The sequence below is a fragment of the Artemia sp. Qi Xiang Cuo genome, chromosome 11 (assembly GCF_049724085.1).
Source record: "Artemia sp. Qi Xiang Cuo chromosome 11, ASM4972408v1, whole genome shotgun sequence".
Taxonomy (NCBI): Eukaryota; Metazoa; Arthropoda; class Branchiopoda; order Anostraca; family Artemiidae; genus Artemia; species Artemia sp. Qi Xiang Cuo.
Genome location: NC_142804.1, coordinates 29,563,585 through 29,581,262, shown reverse-complemented (window position 1 = coordinate 29,581,262; position 17,678 = coordinate 29,563,585). Strand labels below are relative to the sequence as shown.

Below are 17,678 nucleotides of genomic sequence, written 5' to 3'. Positions count from 1 at the left end.
TCCAAGTTTCAGACAAGCACAGAATGCCGATTCCATACTTTCGCATCTCATTTGCAACTAGTATCTTGGTTGCATCTGCTTTTATTGATCGTACGTTCCACAATCTGATCTTCAAGGGGATTTTACTATTTGGGAAGGCTTGTTGATTTTTCACCCCCGTCTCCTTCCCTAGTGGGAGCGCGTTTCCTACCGGGGACGCTTTCTTGGGGATTTATTTGACCAGCAAGTTTCCAGCTTGTTGGTACCCTCAACGTATTCGCCTAACGCTCAATAATGGTGCCGTTTCCACCTCTCCGCCGCGATGAGGCCACACAGTAGGATTTCCCACCGGAAGACTAGGGACGGAATTTCTACCCAACCTAACTTCCAGGGGCCATAATTATCAATTTGCTATTTTTCACTCTAAGTTATCCGTGTTATTAATAGTCAAACTTTACGGTAAAGGGTGGGGGTAAACGGGGGCAGCCCACCTCATATACATCATAGTTTAGGTTCGGTTCGAGTTTTAGTGTCGCTCTTCACTTCCTTTTGAAGAACTTGCGTGTTTTTTTTTGTTTTATTTTTTTTGCTTTTTTCTTGTTTAACGTGTTATTAATGATGAATCGTTTACTGACTTTTTTCTAGGCCTCATGTCAAGTATTCATTGTAGTACAAAAAGTGGGTCATTGTAGTACAAAAAGTGGGTCATGTAGTACAAAAAGGGGGACTGGGAGAAAAAATTGCCTAACTGGATCAAAAAGCTCTGTCTCTTTAGTAGAACAGAGTGAACAACACATCAATGTGTAAGAAAAAAAAGTGATATTTGCACAAAAAGCGAAATTTTTCAAGCACCAGAACCACCAAGTAGAAAAATTCTTAACCTCAAACAGCAATAGTAGGTACTATATGTCGAGTATGTACATCGCAATTGTTTTGAGCAATCTGTACTATGAAAGAACCCCTGATATGCCTAGTAAAGGGCCCTGATATCCTGAGTGTCATTGTGATACTATTCGGAAATGTTGTACCTGCTTAAAAATGAGGGATATAAGAGAACCTAAGACTTATCTTGATTCATCACCTTGTTCTAGGCTGAGCATTGTTGTAATGATATTTGTGAACGGTGGTGGAGGTGGCTATTGGTTTTTTCAGCATGCAACATGGGATGGACTGCTGGTAGCTGACTTGGTATTCCCATGGTTTATTTGGATCATGGGTGTCTGTATACCAATGGCAATAACTGGCCAGTTAAAGAGAAAGGAAGCTAAATGGACTGTATTTAAAGGCATTTTGAGGGTATGTATCAAAACACTCACAAGACTTGTGAGTTGTTTCCGATTGATGAATTTTCAATAAGATTTTGGTCTTTGAAACTCAAAAAGTATTTAAACCCCATTGTTCTCTGCAGATTCCAGTAGTTTTTAAGTATAATTCGGGTGTCTTTTTTAAAGAGTGGGAAATAAAACAAAGGCTATGAGCCTGAGAAAATTTGCCTGATTTTCGATAAAGAGGGGGAATACCTCCTAAAAGCCAAAGAATCTTAATTAAAAAAAACACACCATCAGACTCATCGTATGAGAGATTCCTACTGAAGAGGTGTGAAGCTCCTATCTGCAAAAATGTTGATTTTTTTTGCCAGAAGAAGGGTCACGGATGCTTGTTTTTTTTTTTCAGGCGTGATCGTATTTACCCAAGGGTCCTAGAATATCGTGAGAGGGCTCATTTGAACGGAAATTAAAAGCTCCAGTGCCCTTTTTAGGTGACCAAAAAGATTGGAGGACAACTAGGCCCCCTCCGCCGCCCCCTTTTTCCCAAAATCGTCCGGCCAAATTCTGAGATTTTGTTCGTCATAATTGAAAGGCTCAATTACTGGGCCTTTGGATATAACATGACCTCCCCACAGCCCCAGGGGAAAGGTCTTTAAGTTAAAAAATTTCCTCATTGTTTACGCGTAGTATTAGTTATTGGGAAGTATGTATACATTTTCGCATGGGGGGGGGTGAATTTTCGGCTTGGGGCTTTTCCACGGGGGAATTTTCCATGGGGAGGGAAGTTTTCAGGAAGGATTATACACTGGGGGAATTTACCAGAATTCCTAAACAGAATTATTTTTAAATGTCTTGCTTTCTCTTTTCCGTCTCAATTTTACACGTGGAGTTGTTAAGGGTAATTTTTGGGGGTAAATTTTCACCAGGATGGAATTGTCTAGAGGATATTTCCGTGAGGAGAAGGATTTCTCCGTGGAGATGGGGCAAAATTTCCTGACATTATTTAAAAACCGATCAGAAATTAAATAAAAAGCAAGTTTTTTCAACTGAAAGTAAGGAGCAACATTAAAACTTAAACGAACATAAATTATTACGTATATGAAGGGAATTGCCCCTTTCACAACACTTCGCTCTTTACGCTAAAGTTTGAATTTTGTCCCAATTATTTAAGAACGACTCCTGAAACACAAGGGCCGTTTAATTAGAACAGTAAGAAGCTTTTTTTGAAGTACTAAAAAACTTTAGCGCAAAGAGCGAGGTGTTGAGAAAGGGGCAATCCCATTCATATACGGAATAATTTCTGTTCGTTTTAAGTTTTAATGTTGCTCCTTACTTTTTGTTGAAAAAACTTTTTTTCTATTTAATTCAAACACAAAGATGTGTTTTTCACGTCATCGCTGCAAAGATAACGAATGCAGTGGTTATAGAGCTATGGATTTTATTTAGCAGCTGCAGAGAATGATAACTCGCAGGGGTTCTATAGTGAGTGGTTTTGCTTCGATTGGACAAATTGAAACGCCTGAATTTATAATATAAATGAAAAAAGTCGAGTTATATCCGTGTAAATTTTGAGAAAATCTTTCATACTAATAACCTCGACTGCGAAATATAAAGTACCCAAGATACTTTCTGCAAAATATGTTCATTTACATGATATATATTTTAGAACCCTTGTCAATTAGCGCCAATACGTTCATCGTCGTTTTCAGTTTGAATAATAATTCATGAAAGCAAATGGGCAAAAATTGGGCAAAAATGCAAAAAAAAAATTATAAAAGTTTAATTTTTGTGAGGTGAATACTTTCTGCAAAATATGTTCATTTACATGATATATATTTTAGAACCCTTGTCAATTAGCGCCAATACGTTCATCGTCGTTTTCAGTTTGAATAATAATAAATGAAAGCAATTGGGCAAAAATTGGGCAAAAATGCAAAAAAAAAATTATAAAATTTTAATTTTTGTGAGGTGAATACTTTCTGCAAAATATGTTCATTTACATGATATATATTTTAGAACCCTTGTCAATTAGCGCCAATACGTTCATCGTCGTTTTCAGTTTTAATAATAATACATGAAAGCAACAGCTCTTGTTTCAAAATTCTTGGCCTCTATTCAGATTTTGAATGACTTATCCTCCATTATTCTTAATGGAAGTTTGGCATAAGGGTAGTAGAATGTGTCTGGTACATGAAGAGAATCGAAAAGCTACGTATTCCTTAGTTTGAGAAATAAAAAGCCAATGCCAATGTTTACATCCGAAATGCTACTACTAATCATTGTCGTATCGTTAGATTCAAGCTAGTACAAAAACAACTCTAGCCAATCGTAACCTAAAATTTAAAAACGTTGAAAGAAAAACTGGTGAAAGAAAAAATTAGCATTTGAAGTTAACTAAGGAATGGCAACTGTTAGCTCCGTTAATCTTATGGTAAAGATTTATTGCGAAAATATAATAATATCATGATCACTTTGACTATAAACGATAAAATCTGACGGCTTGAAATAGGACTTGAAGATTAATTTTGAACATAGCTACAACTGCAAAATTGAAATTTTTGTTCCTTGTTGATTAGATTTTTTGTTGATTTAAAGCACAAGGAACTATCAAACTAAAGAACGTTTTAACGGATAATTTGCAGTTTTGGGTAAAATTTTTGAAACGGCTCTTAAATTTAGAAATGATTCATGTCTGGAACTCCGTCAGTTAGCTATTACCCATTTATCATCATTGCTACTTTGTCTAATACATTTTCCTTTCAATGGTAAAATTCTGTTTTTCCTTTTCTATTTATTATAAAATAACTTATTTAGAGAAATTGGGCAAAAATGCAAAAAAAAAATTATAAAAGTTTAATTTTTGTGAGGTGAATACTTTCTGCAAAATATGTTCATTTACATGATATATATTTTAGAACCCTTGTCAATTAGCGCCAATACGTTCATCGTCGTTTTGAGTTTGAATAATAATTTTTCCTTCAATGGTAATTGTTTTTTGTTTTTTTTAGATATTAATTAAGTAAAAAAAAACATTTAGAAAAACTAAACGTAAATGTGTTATGATTAGGTTGTTGTCCACCATTCATTTAATGCTTCAAGTTTAACTAAAGAAGAAATGCCTCAGGGATTTACCAATTTATATGCATATAGACATTGATGGTTTCCCTAGCATCAGCATTAGCAGTCTAGCTCCAAAAAAAATTTTACCTTTTGTTTAGCAGTTAATTCAGTATCTTAGCAACATAATTTTCCCACAAACTTGGAAAAATACAGTCAGAAGGAATCTTTTAGAAAGTTTAGCTTTTTAGAATGATTAGCAGTCTGACTTCAATTTTATCTGAACCTCTTACTTATTGTTCAATCCTTGTGTTTACAGGAGAATTAGTCCACATACTTGGAAAAATGCAGTCATAAACTCTATATTTCAGAAAAATTCCAAGTCTGAATTTCAACATTGTAGACAAATGTCAAAACTTTTTTTCTCGAAAGTTATGGACACACTTGTTGTTGATGATATTCGAAAATTTTTATAACAAAATAGTCTTTAAAATAAACCATTATGGTTTCGTACACCTGACTCTTGTAAAAAATACAGCTCTTTGATAAATCAGAAAAACAAGATTTTCGTAAAATTAGCCTCAAGCTGATAAAAAACAGAAAAAAAACGCACAAAGCGGAAAAATCTCATTGAAAGGACACTTTTCCGACAGCAGAAATTTAGAAATGAAATATAAATTAACACCAGACATTGGCAGTATCATGCATCAATATGTGTCGTCACTTTGTTTTATAATTTACTTCTTCAATTTCTTTTTTTGAACCTCTGTTTAAGAATTATTGATTATGAACAATTAAAATTTAAGCTATAAATTCGATGAAATAATCTTATATGATACAAGAAAGGCATGCATGCAGAAAATTATTTCATGGTTCTCAAAGTTTGAGTGAGCTGAATTCAAACTATTAGAAAGCAGTCGATTTTTATGATGAGATTTTTGTTGTATTTATAAACAAGCTATGTCAGGAATTAGTAAGTGTAATTACTGAATTTTCGCTTTGTAAATAAAAAAGGATGTGCTATGAAAAATCTTGGAAATATTCCTCTTTTTTTTCTTAATTTATGTCGTTTTAGCAGCGTTAAATGGTTCATTTTGAGTTTAGTTTCTATGAAAAAGCGAAATGCCAAAATACTGTCATTTAGAAAAGTTACAGTCCATTTTTGCCGTCTTTCTAGCTTCATAATTGATGAAAACTAGCTTCAACCCCCTGAGACGAGGTTAACTTTTGAGTATATTTCTCACTATTAGCATTCTTCCCTGAAATTTGGAAACACCAAATACTTAAAATTACCATAGACAAATATGATAATTGCTCTTGAAATTACATCGGGATCAAGAATCGTATCAGGTTCTATACATCAAGATATAATCGGAATGAGTATGAGAATCGTGGAAAATATTGGCTTTGTCCCATCATTAGTTTTGACGTTTATTTTGAATTTTTGACTTCCATTGATTGATTCCACCCCCAACTTTCCATTGCAGTTCGCACTTTGTGATTAGGCTGGAGAAAAAAAAAATCTCTAACTAACGCAATACAATCTTCAAAGCTGGTATAGTTCTATTCTGGTTTTAGATTTTTCTTTGTATCTATATTTTAGAGATCTGCAACCTTGTTCTTTATTGGTGTTTGTCTTGGATCTCGTGGCCAACCAATAGAGACCTTGCGTATTCCAGGTGTTCTTCAGCGCTTTGCCGTTTGTTATCTTTTTTCTGCCACCTTAGTTCTCCTCTCTCTTCATTTGACGCATCAAAAGGTACGTAGATTCTGAGGCACTCAATATTCATGATGAAATATTCTAGGCTAGAATATGTATTTAACGCTTCAAATTAAGTGACTTTTACATTAAGTGGTCAGTGTTAATTTGAACGAAATCTTGTTTCTTTTTTTTCCAATAAAGACCCTAAATCTGCTATGCGGTAAATCGTTATAAAAAATTACTACTACTACTAACAACTCACCGCAGCACCAAGCCGCCTGAGGCCAACACAGCTACGCACGCTTCTCCTCCACCCCAATCTATTCAAAGCCTCCCTCTTTACACTCTTCCCGGAAGATCCCTCTTCCTTTAAATCTTTCTTTATGACACCCTCCCACCTCAAACGAAAACGACCTGCTTTCCGTTTAGCCCTAGACGGTTGGCCGAAAAGAGCAATCTGTCATCCTTCATCCGCACAACGTGCCCTAGCCACCTCAATCTTTCTTTCATTATAGCCCTAGAGAGCGGTATTGAACCACATTTCACGCACAGCCTATTGTTTGAAATACGGTAGTCAGCCGGATGTCCAGAACAATCCGTAGGGAATTTCTCTGGAAAACATCTAGCAATACGTTTATTTATAAAATAAATGTAGTAAATATGAAGTTCAAACCTAAAATGCCTTAAAAAGTAACTCTGATTTTTGAGACAGCACCTGGTTTGTGGGCTATTTGCAGCATAACCATGTTGTTTGTCGTGTCTAATTAAGACGCTTTTCTTTTTTTGTAATATTAATTTAGCCCAGGTTAGGTATGTCTTTTACCTTAAAGAACAAGTTTGCCCTCCCCCTGCTGATTGTACTCAAAAGCTTAACAAGTTTACAAGATGAGTAGTTTTGAGTTGTTTACATGCCTAGGTAAGTAAATTTATTCTTGCAATGCTACGACTTGTAAAAGCGTCAAAAAAAATATACGAACTTCAAGCTAAGCACGACAGTATAGACATTAATGACAGTGGCTATTTAACTTTGGGGGCTCATATTGTAACAGCAGTTATTTAAATCTGATTTATTTTCACACAGAACTGCCCAATTGACCATAAAATACCAATTGAGAAAGTGTTTGACATCGTCCTACCATTATTATTTGGGTAACTTGATTTTATAGTTTCTACTAAAAGAAAACTAATTATGTTCCATAGCCCCCAAAATAAGCTTGGGCTCTGAATCTAAATATTATACGTTGAATTAAGTTATTTACAGTATATAAAAATTGTTTGGTAATCTCATTTTTCCATCGTGCTATTTAACCTTATTGTGCTCTAACAAATATTTAAAATATTAAATTGCAGTATATGGTTTTAAGACAGGACAGTTGGAAATGAGAGTTAGTCTCCCCAGGACACCTAATATTAACTAAATTATATTTACTCAGTACTTCTGAACAAGAATCCTATGTAGATTTCAAAGTGATAAAATGTTCGATTACTTACCTTTATTTACATGTTCATCCATTTTAGGAGTCGGAAGGAGCATCAGTTTTTAAGCTGACTGACGTGTCAAATGCTTGGCCTAATTGGGTAGCAACTCTCGTGCTTCTTGCTATACATACAGGAATAACGTTTGGTTTGCCTGTCCCTGGATGTCCTACGTAAGTATTTATAAGAGAGGAGCTAAAGAAGAGAGAGGAATGCATGTTTTTTACTAAGTTTTTATAGAAATACCTGTTCTCCTGTTCGGTACTAACAATACTCCGACCAATGAAATATGACCTCTAATATCTTGCATTAAAAGTCACCGGATGGGCTGTTATAGTTCGTTGATTTCTGGAGGAGCAGAGCAGCCACGTGATTTTTATTTTTTATTCTTTTTTTCTTCCATATTTTCTGTCATTATTTCTAGGGAATGGAGTGTGTTGCTGGAGATTTTTGCAAAGGATTAAGGTTCTAAGAATATTTCATTAAATCTAAAAATACAAGAGTGTTCAGTCAGGGATACAGGCGCCAATTGGATGTTTCTTTCTAGATCAGTTTTTACTTTTTAGGTCAGCTGTTTTGGGTGAAACTACCTGAAAAACATGATAAATATAAACGGAGAGAATCCTGATTAATTTGAGTTTTGGCGTAAAAACAAGAGAGATAAAGTGATTAAGCCACTTAAATTTACTTCGAGCAAAATTTGCCTGCTATCTCTTTTTTTATAAATAGTTTTAACCCCTGTTTCTCGTTAAAGAAGTTCAAATTGGTGTAGCAAATCCCGTACAAAACTTTTTATTTGCGAATTCTCTGATAATTTTCCAGAAATAGCATAACCAGTTCTAGACTTAACATAAAATAAGAACTGCAATCTTGCCTTTAATTCAAATCAAACGCTAAAACTACACGAGAAACTGTCTTATGATAAGCTGTCTTATTACCGTAGGCCGTGTCTGTGGTTAAGTTTTGATTTCGGTCATTAGTAAGCATTTCAAACAAATAGACCATTGATTTAGACTTGTTTTTTCTTTAATCATTTGTTTACTATTCTAGTGGATACTTGGGTCCTGGTGGGCTTCATGATAATGCTTCTTATCCAGATTTCTGCATTGGAGGTGCCACTGGATACATTGATAAAATTCTACTAACAGAAAGTCATATATATAAGTTTCCCACTGCAAGAGAAGTATATAAAAGTGGATCTTTCGATCCAGAGGGTATTTTGGGTAAGGAAATCCTTTTCATCTTTCATCTTCTTATTCTTTGCTTTTAATTAAAAACAAAAATAATATGGACCTACACAAATGGACAAGTCTATCTGCCTACTGTGCCAATATTTGGTTCTGATGCAGGACAAGATCTCTATGATGTAGGACAATATGTATATATTGTCCTGCATCATAGAGATCTGGTCGTTTTTTGAACATGTTTTCTTATAGTAAAAAACAAGATTAAAACTATGCAATATTTGTGGGGGGCTGTTTTCCCTCCGCCCACCGCTCTTTGCGATAAAGTTTTACTAGTGCTTTCCTTAATGTATTTTATGCTATGGATTTTGTCGCTATTTTCACTTTTTTTTTCAAGAAATCCTATGAAGTGTTATTTAGAATGAAACTTTAAAATCTTTACGGTTTTCCTGACAACCTTATAGTATATCTTGGAATAATTTCGAGGTGAAAATGATAGCAGAATCGTCAAAAGATTTGCGAAATCCTATGCTCTTGAACTTAGCGCTGAAGAGCAGAAGTAGCAAGTGGATAATTATGATTTATTTATTTGCAGATCGTTTAAAAAAAGTTAGAGTTAAAATATCTTGTTTAAAGCAAATATGAATGAACATGCTCTCTATTTCTTGAGGCACTTCTTATCACATTGCTCTTGTGTTAGAGCATTAAAATTTCAGACACTGCGAAAAAAAGCCAAACTTTAGCGCAAAAAGTGGTTGGTTGAATAAGAAGTGGCACATTTTTTGGGGGGGGAGGGCAGGGTCCATGTTCACCACATTCTAAGGATCTGCCAAGAAAAACGCTGCCTTTTCTATCGAAATGTCAGTTTACTGTTCGCACACATATGTTATTAAAACACTGGAACAAAATGCTACGTCTGCCCAGTCCTTAAAGACATATAGAAGCAAAAATAGTCGCAAAACAGGCGGATTACATCCTGTCTTGTAATAGAAGTCGTAGAGTAAGCGGGTAACGTGTCGCTATTTGTTTACCTTTGTTACCCGACACAAGTCATTCCTTTCTATTGTATAGGCTTTTTGTTTACCATTCCTGCTATGTCTGGACATGAATTTGAAGGTAGGCCAGCTTTTATGTTGTCCGTGGGGAAGATATCAAGGGATGTTAATTAATCAGGGTTTGGAACAAACTGAAGACCTACTGAATATTCTGTGGGTGACCACACAACTCCTCACAAAACAACTCTCAAGCCACACAACATTTCATTCCATACCTGACGGCTCCGCGTCAGTCTGAATTATAAAAAGTTTCGCATTTTCTTGAAGTTTGGATTTCGGTTTTGATGTTTATGAGGCCGTAATTGTTAGAATTATAAAAAAAAAATGTTTATCCTATTTTATTCACCAGTGGCTTCCCATATCCCCTTACACAGATAGGGGGATTTGCATCCTTCCTTTTAAATATTTTGCGTCTAATAACGATCTGCAAGCTTCATGATGGGACTGCCTTTAGATTCTCGTGCATAGGTAGTTTGTGTGTCAATCAGGTTATACCAGTATACATCTGCTGGATTTTATTCTGCACATTTCAGCTAATAAAATGGTTTCAATTTTACTATACACAAGCATCAGTATTTAATCCATCAATAGTTTATGGCCTGCTGAGCTTCTTGATTACAAGGCATACATTGCAATATAAGAAGTCCAAACTCGATAGACAAGTTCATATTTCATATATGTCGTTTTGTTCTCAATAAGTTTCGTATTAAACGGTTTTTGGAGACGCTAACTGCAAATTTGGGGTTAGAACTGTAATATGAGTACTGCAAAATTAAGCATCTTGCTTTACTTAGGGCTCACTTGCTGGCTTCGCCGGGAACCCGGCAGTCTGTCTGATAAGAACTTGAAGAAACCACCTGTTCCTGAGTGCTGAATCTTTGGTCTGACGCTGATTGAAAAACCTTCCATTGAACTGAAGCATAATATGATCATTGGTTTATGTATTTCGAAACGCTTTTTACTCCAAGTGGTATATAGTTTAATATTAAGGAGCTAAAGTGTGCCTGTCTTAAATGCAATTTATTATCATACTGAAACACTAGAAACTGAAAGAACTTGTTTTTCCAAATGTAGGGTAAAGCCGTCTGCTTATTGTGAGACATTAAAAAAAAAAAAAAAAAAAAAAAAAAAAAAAAAAAAAAAAAAAAAACTGCAGCAGACTTAAAATAAAAATTATTTACCGGTGATTACCTCAGCTACCCAAAATAAGTAGTCCACGTGAAAATTTATTCGATTATATTTTGTGCGCTCAAACTTTTTTTTCTCTCCTTTGTTTTTTTTTTCTTTTTTTAGTGAACTTCAACCAAGATGGCTCAATTTATTATATAGCTTGTCTTTCTTTCTTTCTTTTTTCTAGGTTCAGTCACTAGCATTATTCAAACCTTACTTGGTGTTCAGACTGGTATTACAATCCTAACTTTCAAAGATAAGAAACGCCGTTTAACCAGTTGGCTTTCATTTGCAATATTGTTTGGTTTACTGGGAGGAGCCCTCTGTAATTTTACCCAATTTGGCGGAATTGTACCAGTGAATAAAAATCTTTGGTATGCCCAGTTCTATAAATACGTAAATTATGACGACTATCACACTATCCTTTCCATAGTATAGAAGGGACAAATGTTCATAATCCGACGAATTTCTACGAGATTAACAACAAGAGATTGACCGAAAAACATAGGGAAGATAATGGAAATTTTTAATTTGCGTAATTCTTTTTGGGGGATTGGGGCTACCTCATTCCACTCAATACGTTGTTCAATTATCACACTCGATGTGTGTTCTCTAGAATATTTATAGGGTTTGTATAACCACAACTGATCTAGTATTTAAGCTTATTTGTTAGAATTGTTGTAACACTGGACTTGTTTTCTTACAAAATCTACACTGTACCTATTCAAAATATGTGTAATTTTGCTAATAATTTTCAACCATTCTCGATTAAAATACTGGTTCTTTGCTGAAGCAAGTTTAATTGACTCCTTGTCTAAGCCCAAAAAGTGTGACTTCTTGACATTTTTCTGAAATAAAGACTAAAAAAAGCGATAATTGAGGCACGTTTATTTCACTTAATATGCCAATTAAATATTTTATATAGCAAGTACCTCCCAACGTTGTATAGTTAGTCAAATTTAGCAACATGGCGTATTACTCAATTTTCACAGCTGAACTATTAGTGTGTAAAGCTCAGTGCAAAATTACCAAGATTATTAGTTATATAGGTCCCTAAAACATCATCAATTTCATGGATACTAATGGATAAAATGGATAATAATGGATAAAGACAGATAAGTAAGTAAATTTAAAGAAAAAATAATTTTGGTGAAATATATTTAAATTGTGCGCATGAATTTTGAAGTATTTAGTATACCAAGTTAGTATCATACTGACCAAAACCCATGATGACCGGGAATGTATCTGTGGTGAGCTCTTTTTGATGTACTCACTGCTTTGTTTCATTTGTCTTCTATATTATAAAATTGTATTCCCGATAACTGAAATAATCTCTTGTATGAGCTGCTAAACTAATTTGTTTTTGTTCCGTTATTTGTACTTTTTCGTCACGACCTAGTCTGTCCTTGGCTGTTCGATGGATATTATATTGGCTTTTAAATATTCTTCCTTAGTGTTGGCTGTAAGGACACGTCTTAATTCAAGTATATGCTTCTTGTCATATATCAAGGAAAAAGTTCTTCTTTTAAGCAGTGATTTTTAAGATTTTCCTTTCACGACAAAAATATTTAACTCTGAATGCTATTTTGAATCCTTGTACCTTGTGAGTCACCTTATAACTAAAAATTGTCCTAATTATGTTTTTCCTAAATTCGCCGTCCCTGGGACTTTTTAGTATCTGATATGCCGCTGATCTATTATCTCGTTCCATCGTGAGGTTGTAAGTTTTTTGTTGAATCTCCCTTTGAACTAGACAGAGAAACTTTTAAGGAAAAGTTCACCGTCGAAGGAAACTGCTCTTAAATTACTCAGTTATTGTCGTGTCAACTTTATGATGATTGTACACAACTGTTTGCCTTCGTGTCTGTCTTCTCCGTTAGCCAATGGAGGAGTACAACGCGAGAAATATGCGCACAAAAGGAGGTGAAATCATATGCCTGTAGAAACCAGCCATCGACGCCACATAAAACCTTTCACTAAGAGACTGGGGAAAGTCATGGGTAATGACTGAAACTGCCATATTAGCTCTATTCTGGTTATTCTGAAGTAGGCCAACAGTGTTTTCAGAGCACCAGCACACAGAAGCCATGCATATTAAGGATCGGTATGATGCGAGACTTGAAAAGTGGGATGATTGAGCTGAGTGGTAGCAGGCTTTCGGAGTGAAGAGGGAATCCCAGCTTTCTTGCGCAGTAGGTTCTCGTCCGACCGAGATGAGTGTTCCAAGGGTAAGAGAGATATGTGGAGAAGCGGACCTGGAGGAGACGAAGCTCGTCAAAACTCTTCATAGCTTGATTCTTGAAGATGAAATAAGCGCTGGGGATTGAAGATAATTTATAAGTTATACTCTGCTTTTCTATTCGAAATAAACCTAATTACTCCTTGACGTTCCTAAAATAAATTACTAAAAAGGGCACTGAGGCAGAGTTTAAACTGTTTAACCTTCTTTTACTCCTAGCATGGAGGTATTGGCTCTTTTATTTAAAACCTCCCAAAAAAGTCAGATACAAAACGGGAGAGTTCAGAGCTTTGGTTTGCTTTTCGACAAATAGTCTGCGAAGTAGTCGGAGGTGTCTCAGTGATGAAAAGTTGAAACGTGGCTAGGAATATATGTGAAAAGGTATTATGCCTTGTAGAAAAGAAAAAGATTTTATATAACAAGTTTCTGAGTGATAGATCTTACGAGAATAGTGGCAGCCATATTTACCTAACAATATATTACACGGAGAAAAAAAATCTTCGGCTTTTTCTTAATTGCAGCATGGTAAAGACAGAGCGAAAGCTTCCATGAGCCCTTAACAGCTCTACTGTGTTCCAGTTCTCCGCTATTCCCAGGGTATAAAGGATACGTCAGTACTACCAAAGCTAGAATGTTATATTCTTCAGTTCTTAACATGGAGGGCTGAAAACCTTCTGTGATTGCGAAGGGGTTCTCGACCATTGTTATTCCAATGGTACAATTTTATTTTGATCCACCACCGTTTTCATGGGTTCTGAAGGTTTTTTTTTAATTCTCAGAAATTTGTTTCGTAATTACTTATTACTATCAATTTAACATGGATAATAGTTACTATTCCTGAATCAGTGTCAAAAGATTACTCTTAAATACATTTGGAAATGTATTTAAGAACGCATTTTGATGTTCGGTTACTATGGTCTGGCCTTGGATATACCAGTAAGGTGTTCAATTTAGCATTTAGCACATTCTTTGGGATATTCCTTTCGTTACGAAACTTCCCATCTTTGTTTAAGGAGGTCAGAAAACGAACATTTTCATTTTTTTTTTATTATTATTATTATTACTATTATTCCATTTTCAGGTCAATATCCTACGTGCTGGTAACAACATGTTTCGCATTGATTATCCTATCGGTGTTCTACTTACTCATTGATGTCTATAATATATGGAACGGGGCTCCCCTAGTTTTTCCAGGTACTTTTTATCCTCTTTTTTTCGAGATGATACTTGTGCTGGATGGCCGTGCAGATTTAAAGCAATAACTCGAACCTTAGAAAGAAAAAACATACCAAGGTATAAAAACGCCTGGTTTCAATCCGCCAAATATGGCGGAAATCACACAAAAATATGCTTTTTTTGCTATGTTGGGGCTATGAAATATTTTTTAAAATACGCTTCCTCCTCCCCCTTATGAAAATGCTGGGGACGATCCTGAAAGTAATGTTTAGTATTGTGCCTGAATCAAGATTGAAGATTCAGTGGTGTATCTGATTCATCTAGAATATGAGAGTTTTTTTTATTTATGGTAGTGAGACCAAAGGGAAAGAAAAGGCAAATTCTGGACTCATATAGAAATGAATTTACCAAGCAAGAAAATGCACAAGTTCCATATGAAAAAAAAAACTAGGTTGTGCAAAAAAAAAAAAATTGCATGAATTTTATTTATTTTTGAATAAGATGCTTAGCAATGCCCAGCACTTTCAGTGTGCAATATGTCACTAGTCCTTCAGCCAGGGAAATATCTAACTTATTTACTGAATCTTTCTTTGAGGGGCGCAGGGGATACTCTCGGTGGGCAACTGACATCCTTAGGGAGTCAGTTGTAGATGATTTTGCAGCGCAAGAGAATTTGATCCAAGTTAGCAACTCTCGTCTAATCGTGTCCTTCTTCAGGTAGTCAGAGCGTTTGTCAGTCTACATGAATAATGTTTTGTTAACAAACGGTAACAAAAGGAAAGAAAACCCTCATACTGTCCCTTTTATTCTTAGTTTTTTTTAGATGCTTTGCTAAAGACAAGATGGCTGCTCATTTTTGATAAAGACCTGTAAGAATAGGGATCAATGTTTTCTTTAAACAAAGGGCATTTAAAATCGTAATGAATGGTACTGTGCCTTGGGCTAACGGTGACAAAAGGAAAGAAAACCCTCATACTGTCCCTTTTATTCTTAGTTTTTTTTTAGATGCTTTGCTAAAGACAAGATGGCTGCTCATTTTTGATAAAGACCTGTAAGAATAGGGATCAATATTTTTTAAACAAATGGCTTGTAAAATCGTAATGAATGGTACTGTGCCTTGGGCTAACGGTGACAAATGGAAAGAAAACCCTCATACTGTCCCTTTTATTCTTAGTTTTTTCTTAGATGCTTTGCTAAAGACAAGATTGCTGCTCATTTTTGATAAAGACCTGTAAGAATAGGGATCAATGTTTTTTTAAACAAAGGGCATTTAAAATCGTAATGAATGGTACTGTGTCTTGGGCTAACGGTGACAAAGGGAAAGAAAACCCTCATACTGTCCCTTTTATTCTTAGTTTTTTTTAGATGCTTTGCTAAAGACAAGATGGCTGCTCATTTTTGATAAAGACCTGTAAGAATAGGGATCAATGTTTTTTTAAACAAAGGGCGTGTAAAATCGTAATGAATGGTACTGTGCCTTGGGCTAACGGTGACAAAAGGAAAGAAAACCCTCATACTGTCCCTTTTATTCTTAGTTTTTTTTTAGATGCTTTGCTAAAGACAAGATGGCTGCTCATTTTTGATAAAGACCTGTAAGAATAGGGAACAATTTTTTTTTAAACAAAGGGCGTTTAAAATCGTAATGAATGGTACTGTGCCTTGGGCTAACGGTGACAAAAGGAAAGAAAACCCTCATACTGTCTCTTTTATTCTTAGTTTTTTTTAGATGCTTTGCTAAAGACAAGATGGCTGCTCATTTTTGATAAAGACCTGCAAGAATAGGGATCAATGTTTTTTAAACAAAGGGCATTTAAAATCGTAATGAATGGTACTGTGCCTTGGGCTAACGGTGACAAAAGGAAAGAAAACCCTCATACTGTCCCTTTTATTCTTAGTTTTTTTTAGATGCTTTGCTAAAGACAAGATGGCTGCTCATTTTTGATAAAGACCTGAAAGAATAGGGATCAATGTTTTTTAAACAAAGGGCATTTAAAATCGTAATGAATGGTACTGTGCCTTGGGCTAACGGTGACAAAGGGAAAGAAAACCCTCATACTGTCTCTTTTATTCTTAGTTTTTTTTAGATGCTTTGCTAAAGACAAGATGGCTGCTCATTTTTGATAAAGACCTGCAAGAATAGGGATCAATGTTTTTTTAAACAAAGGGCAATTAAAATCGTAATGAATGGTCCTGTGCTTTGGGCTATGCTCCCAAGGATCAATGGTCTGAAGCTGCCCCTGTCCCTCCTTAGATGAACACTAAATTTTAAAAAAACGTACTTTTTATGTGTATAGTGGTTATTAATAAATAATCCATTTAGGCCTCAGTAATTAGAACAAACGTTTTAACCATATTTTCACGAGATGTTTTATGGGCAGAAGGATAAATTGGCCAATGAGAAAGCTAGTTTTGTTGTAAATAAGTTAAAACCATCAATTGAAACATGGATTTAGACCTTACAAGCGTGCCATGGTAGCAAAAGTTCTAGTTTCTCTTGAAATCTTTGCAAAAAACTATAATTGTTCATAAGCCAACACTACACGAAAAAGCATGTCACTTTACACAAAAGCATGTAATGGTATGAATTTTTTCTTGAGCTTTGCGCAAGCTTTGAGCTTGAGCAAGTTTTGTTAACTGACACGCTCTATTTCCTAGTATTTAACCCTGTAAGCAGAGACGTCTCAATGTATTGAAAATAAGTAAACAATAAACACAAGTAATTGCTTCTACATGATAGTCAATTCTAACCATCGACGCTATTCTAATAATAATAGCAATTTATTGTTACACTCTTTACATACCCGATACTCGCTAAGAGGAGTATGGGAAAAAGAAAAATAAAACGAAAAGGACACTGAAAAAAACTACGCGCTATTATTGACAACTTTAATTTTTAAGCACTCATTCAACATGGTTGAAACACTGAGGCCTCATATCTTACAACACTAGAGAAGACAAATCAGTAGAACATCAAGAATTCTGCTGCAGCGGTCAGTAAACCTACCTGACATTTAATCTATTTGTTGAAAAATCTCCAAAATACCTTAAAGTCAGGAAATGTAGCTATTTCGAGTCCCAATGGGTATACTTAGAAAGTACTTGCAAAACCTTAAAATCAACGATTTGACTTCCTTTTCATCAGAGGCGGAGAAGAGTTTCCAAAGTGGCGTCAAAAACAATACATGTGATAAGAAAAATTTGTTATATAGCCGACCAAGGGTTCTGTTATCAAATCGATCCTTTATCGTGGAAAGAAGCCCGTAGCATTTTCTCTGTTTCTCTTTCAAAGAATTAATTTTAAGCTTTCTTGTGAAACTAATTGATATTCCAAATTTAAGGCCTAAACATCCAAGTAAATGGAAGATGAGGTTG

The 17,678-nt window shown here is 35.1% G+C and overlaps 1 protein-coding gene across 1 annotated transcript in view; it reads left to right on the top strand.

Moving 5' to 3' along the window:
* The window catches only part of Hgsnat (Heparan-alpha-glucosaminide N-acetyltransferase), a 183,066-nt gene that overhangs the window by 158,366 nt on the left and 7,022 nt on the right, over positions 1–17,678 (top strand). Inside the window, exons 5-10 of the mRNA XM_089096670.1 lie at positions 1,071–1,275; positions 5,908–6,063; positions 7,525–7,655; positions 8,533–8,705; positions 11,079–11,265; positions 14,212–14,324. Of these exons, the coding sequence (XP_088952796.1) occupies positions 1,071–1,275; positions 5,908–6,063; positions 7,525–7,655; positions 8,533–8,705; positions 11,079–11,265; positions 14,212–14,324 (965 nt within the window). The remainder of the gene's footprint in view (positions 1–1,070; positions 1,276–5,907; positions 6,064–7,524; positions 7,656–8,532; positions 8,706–11,078; positions 11,266–14,211; positions 14,325–17,678) is intronic.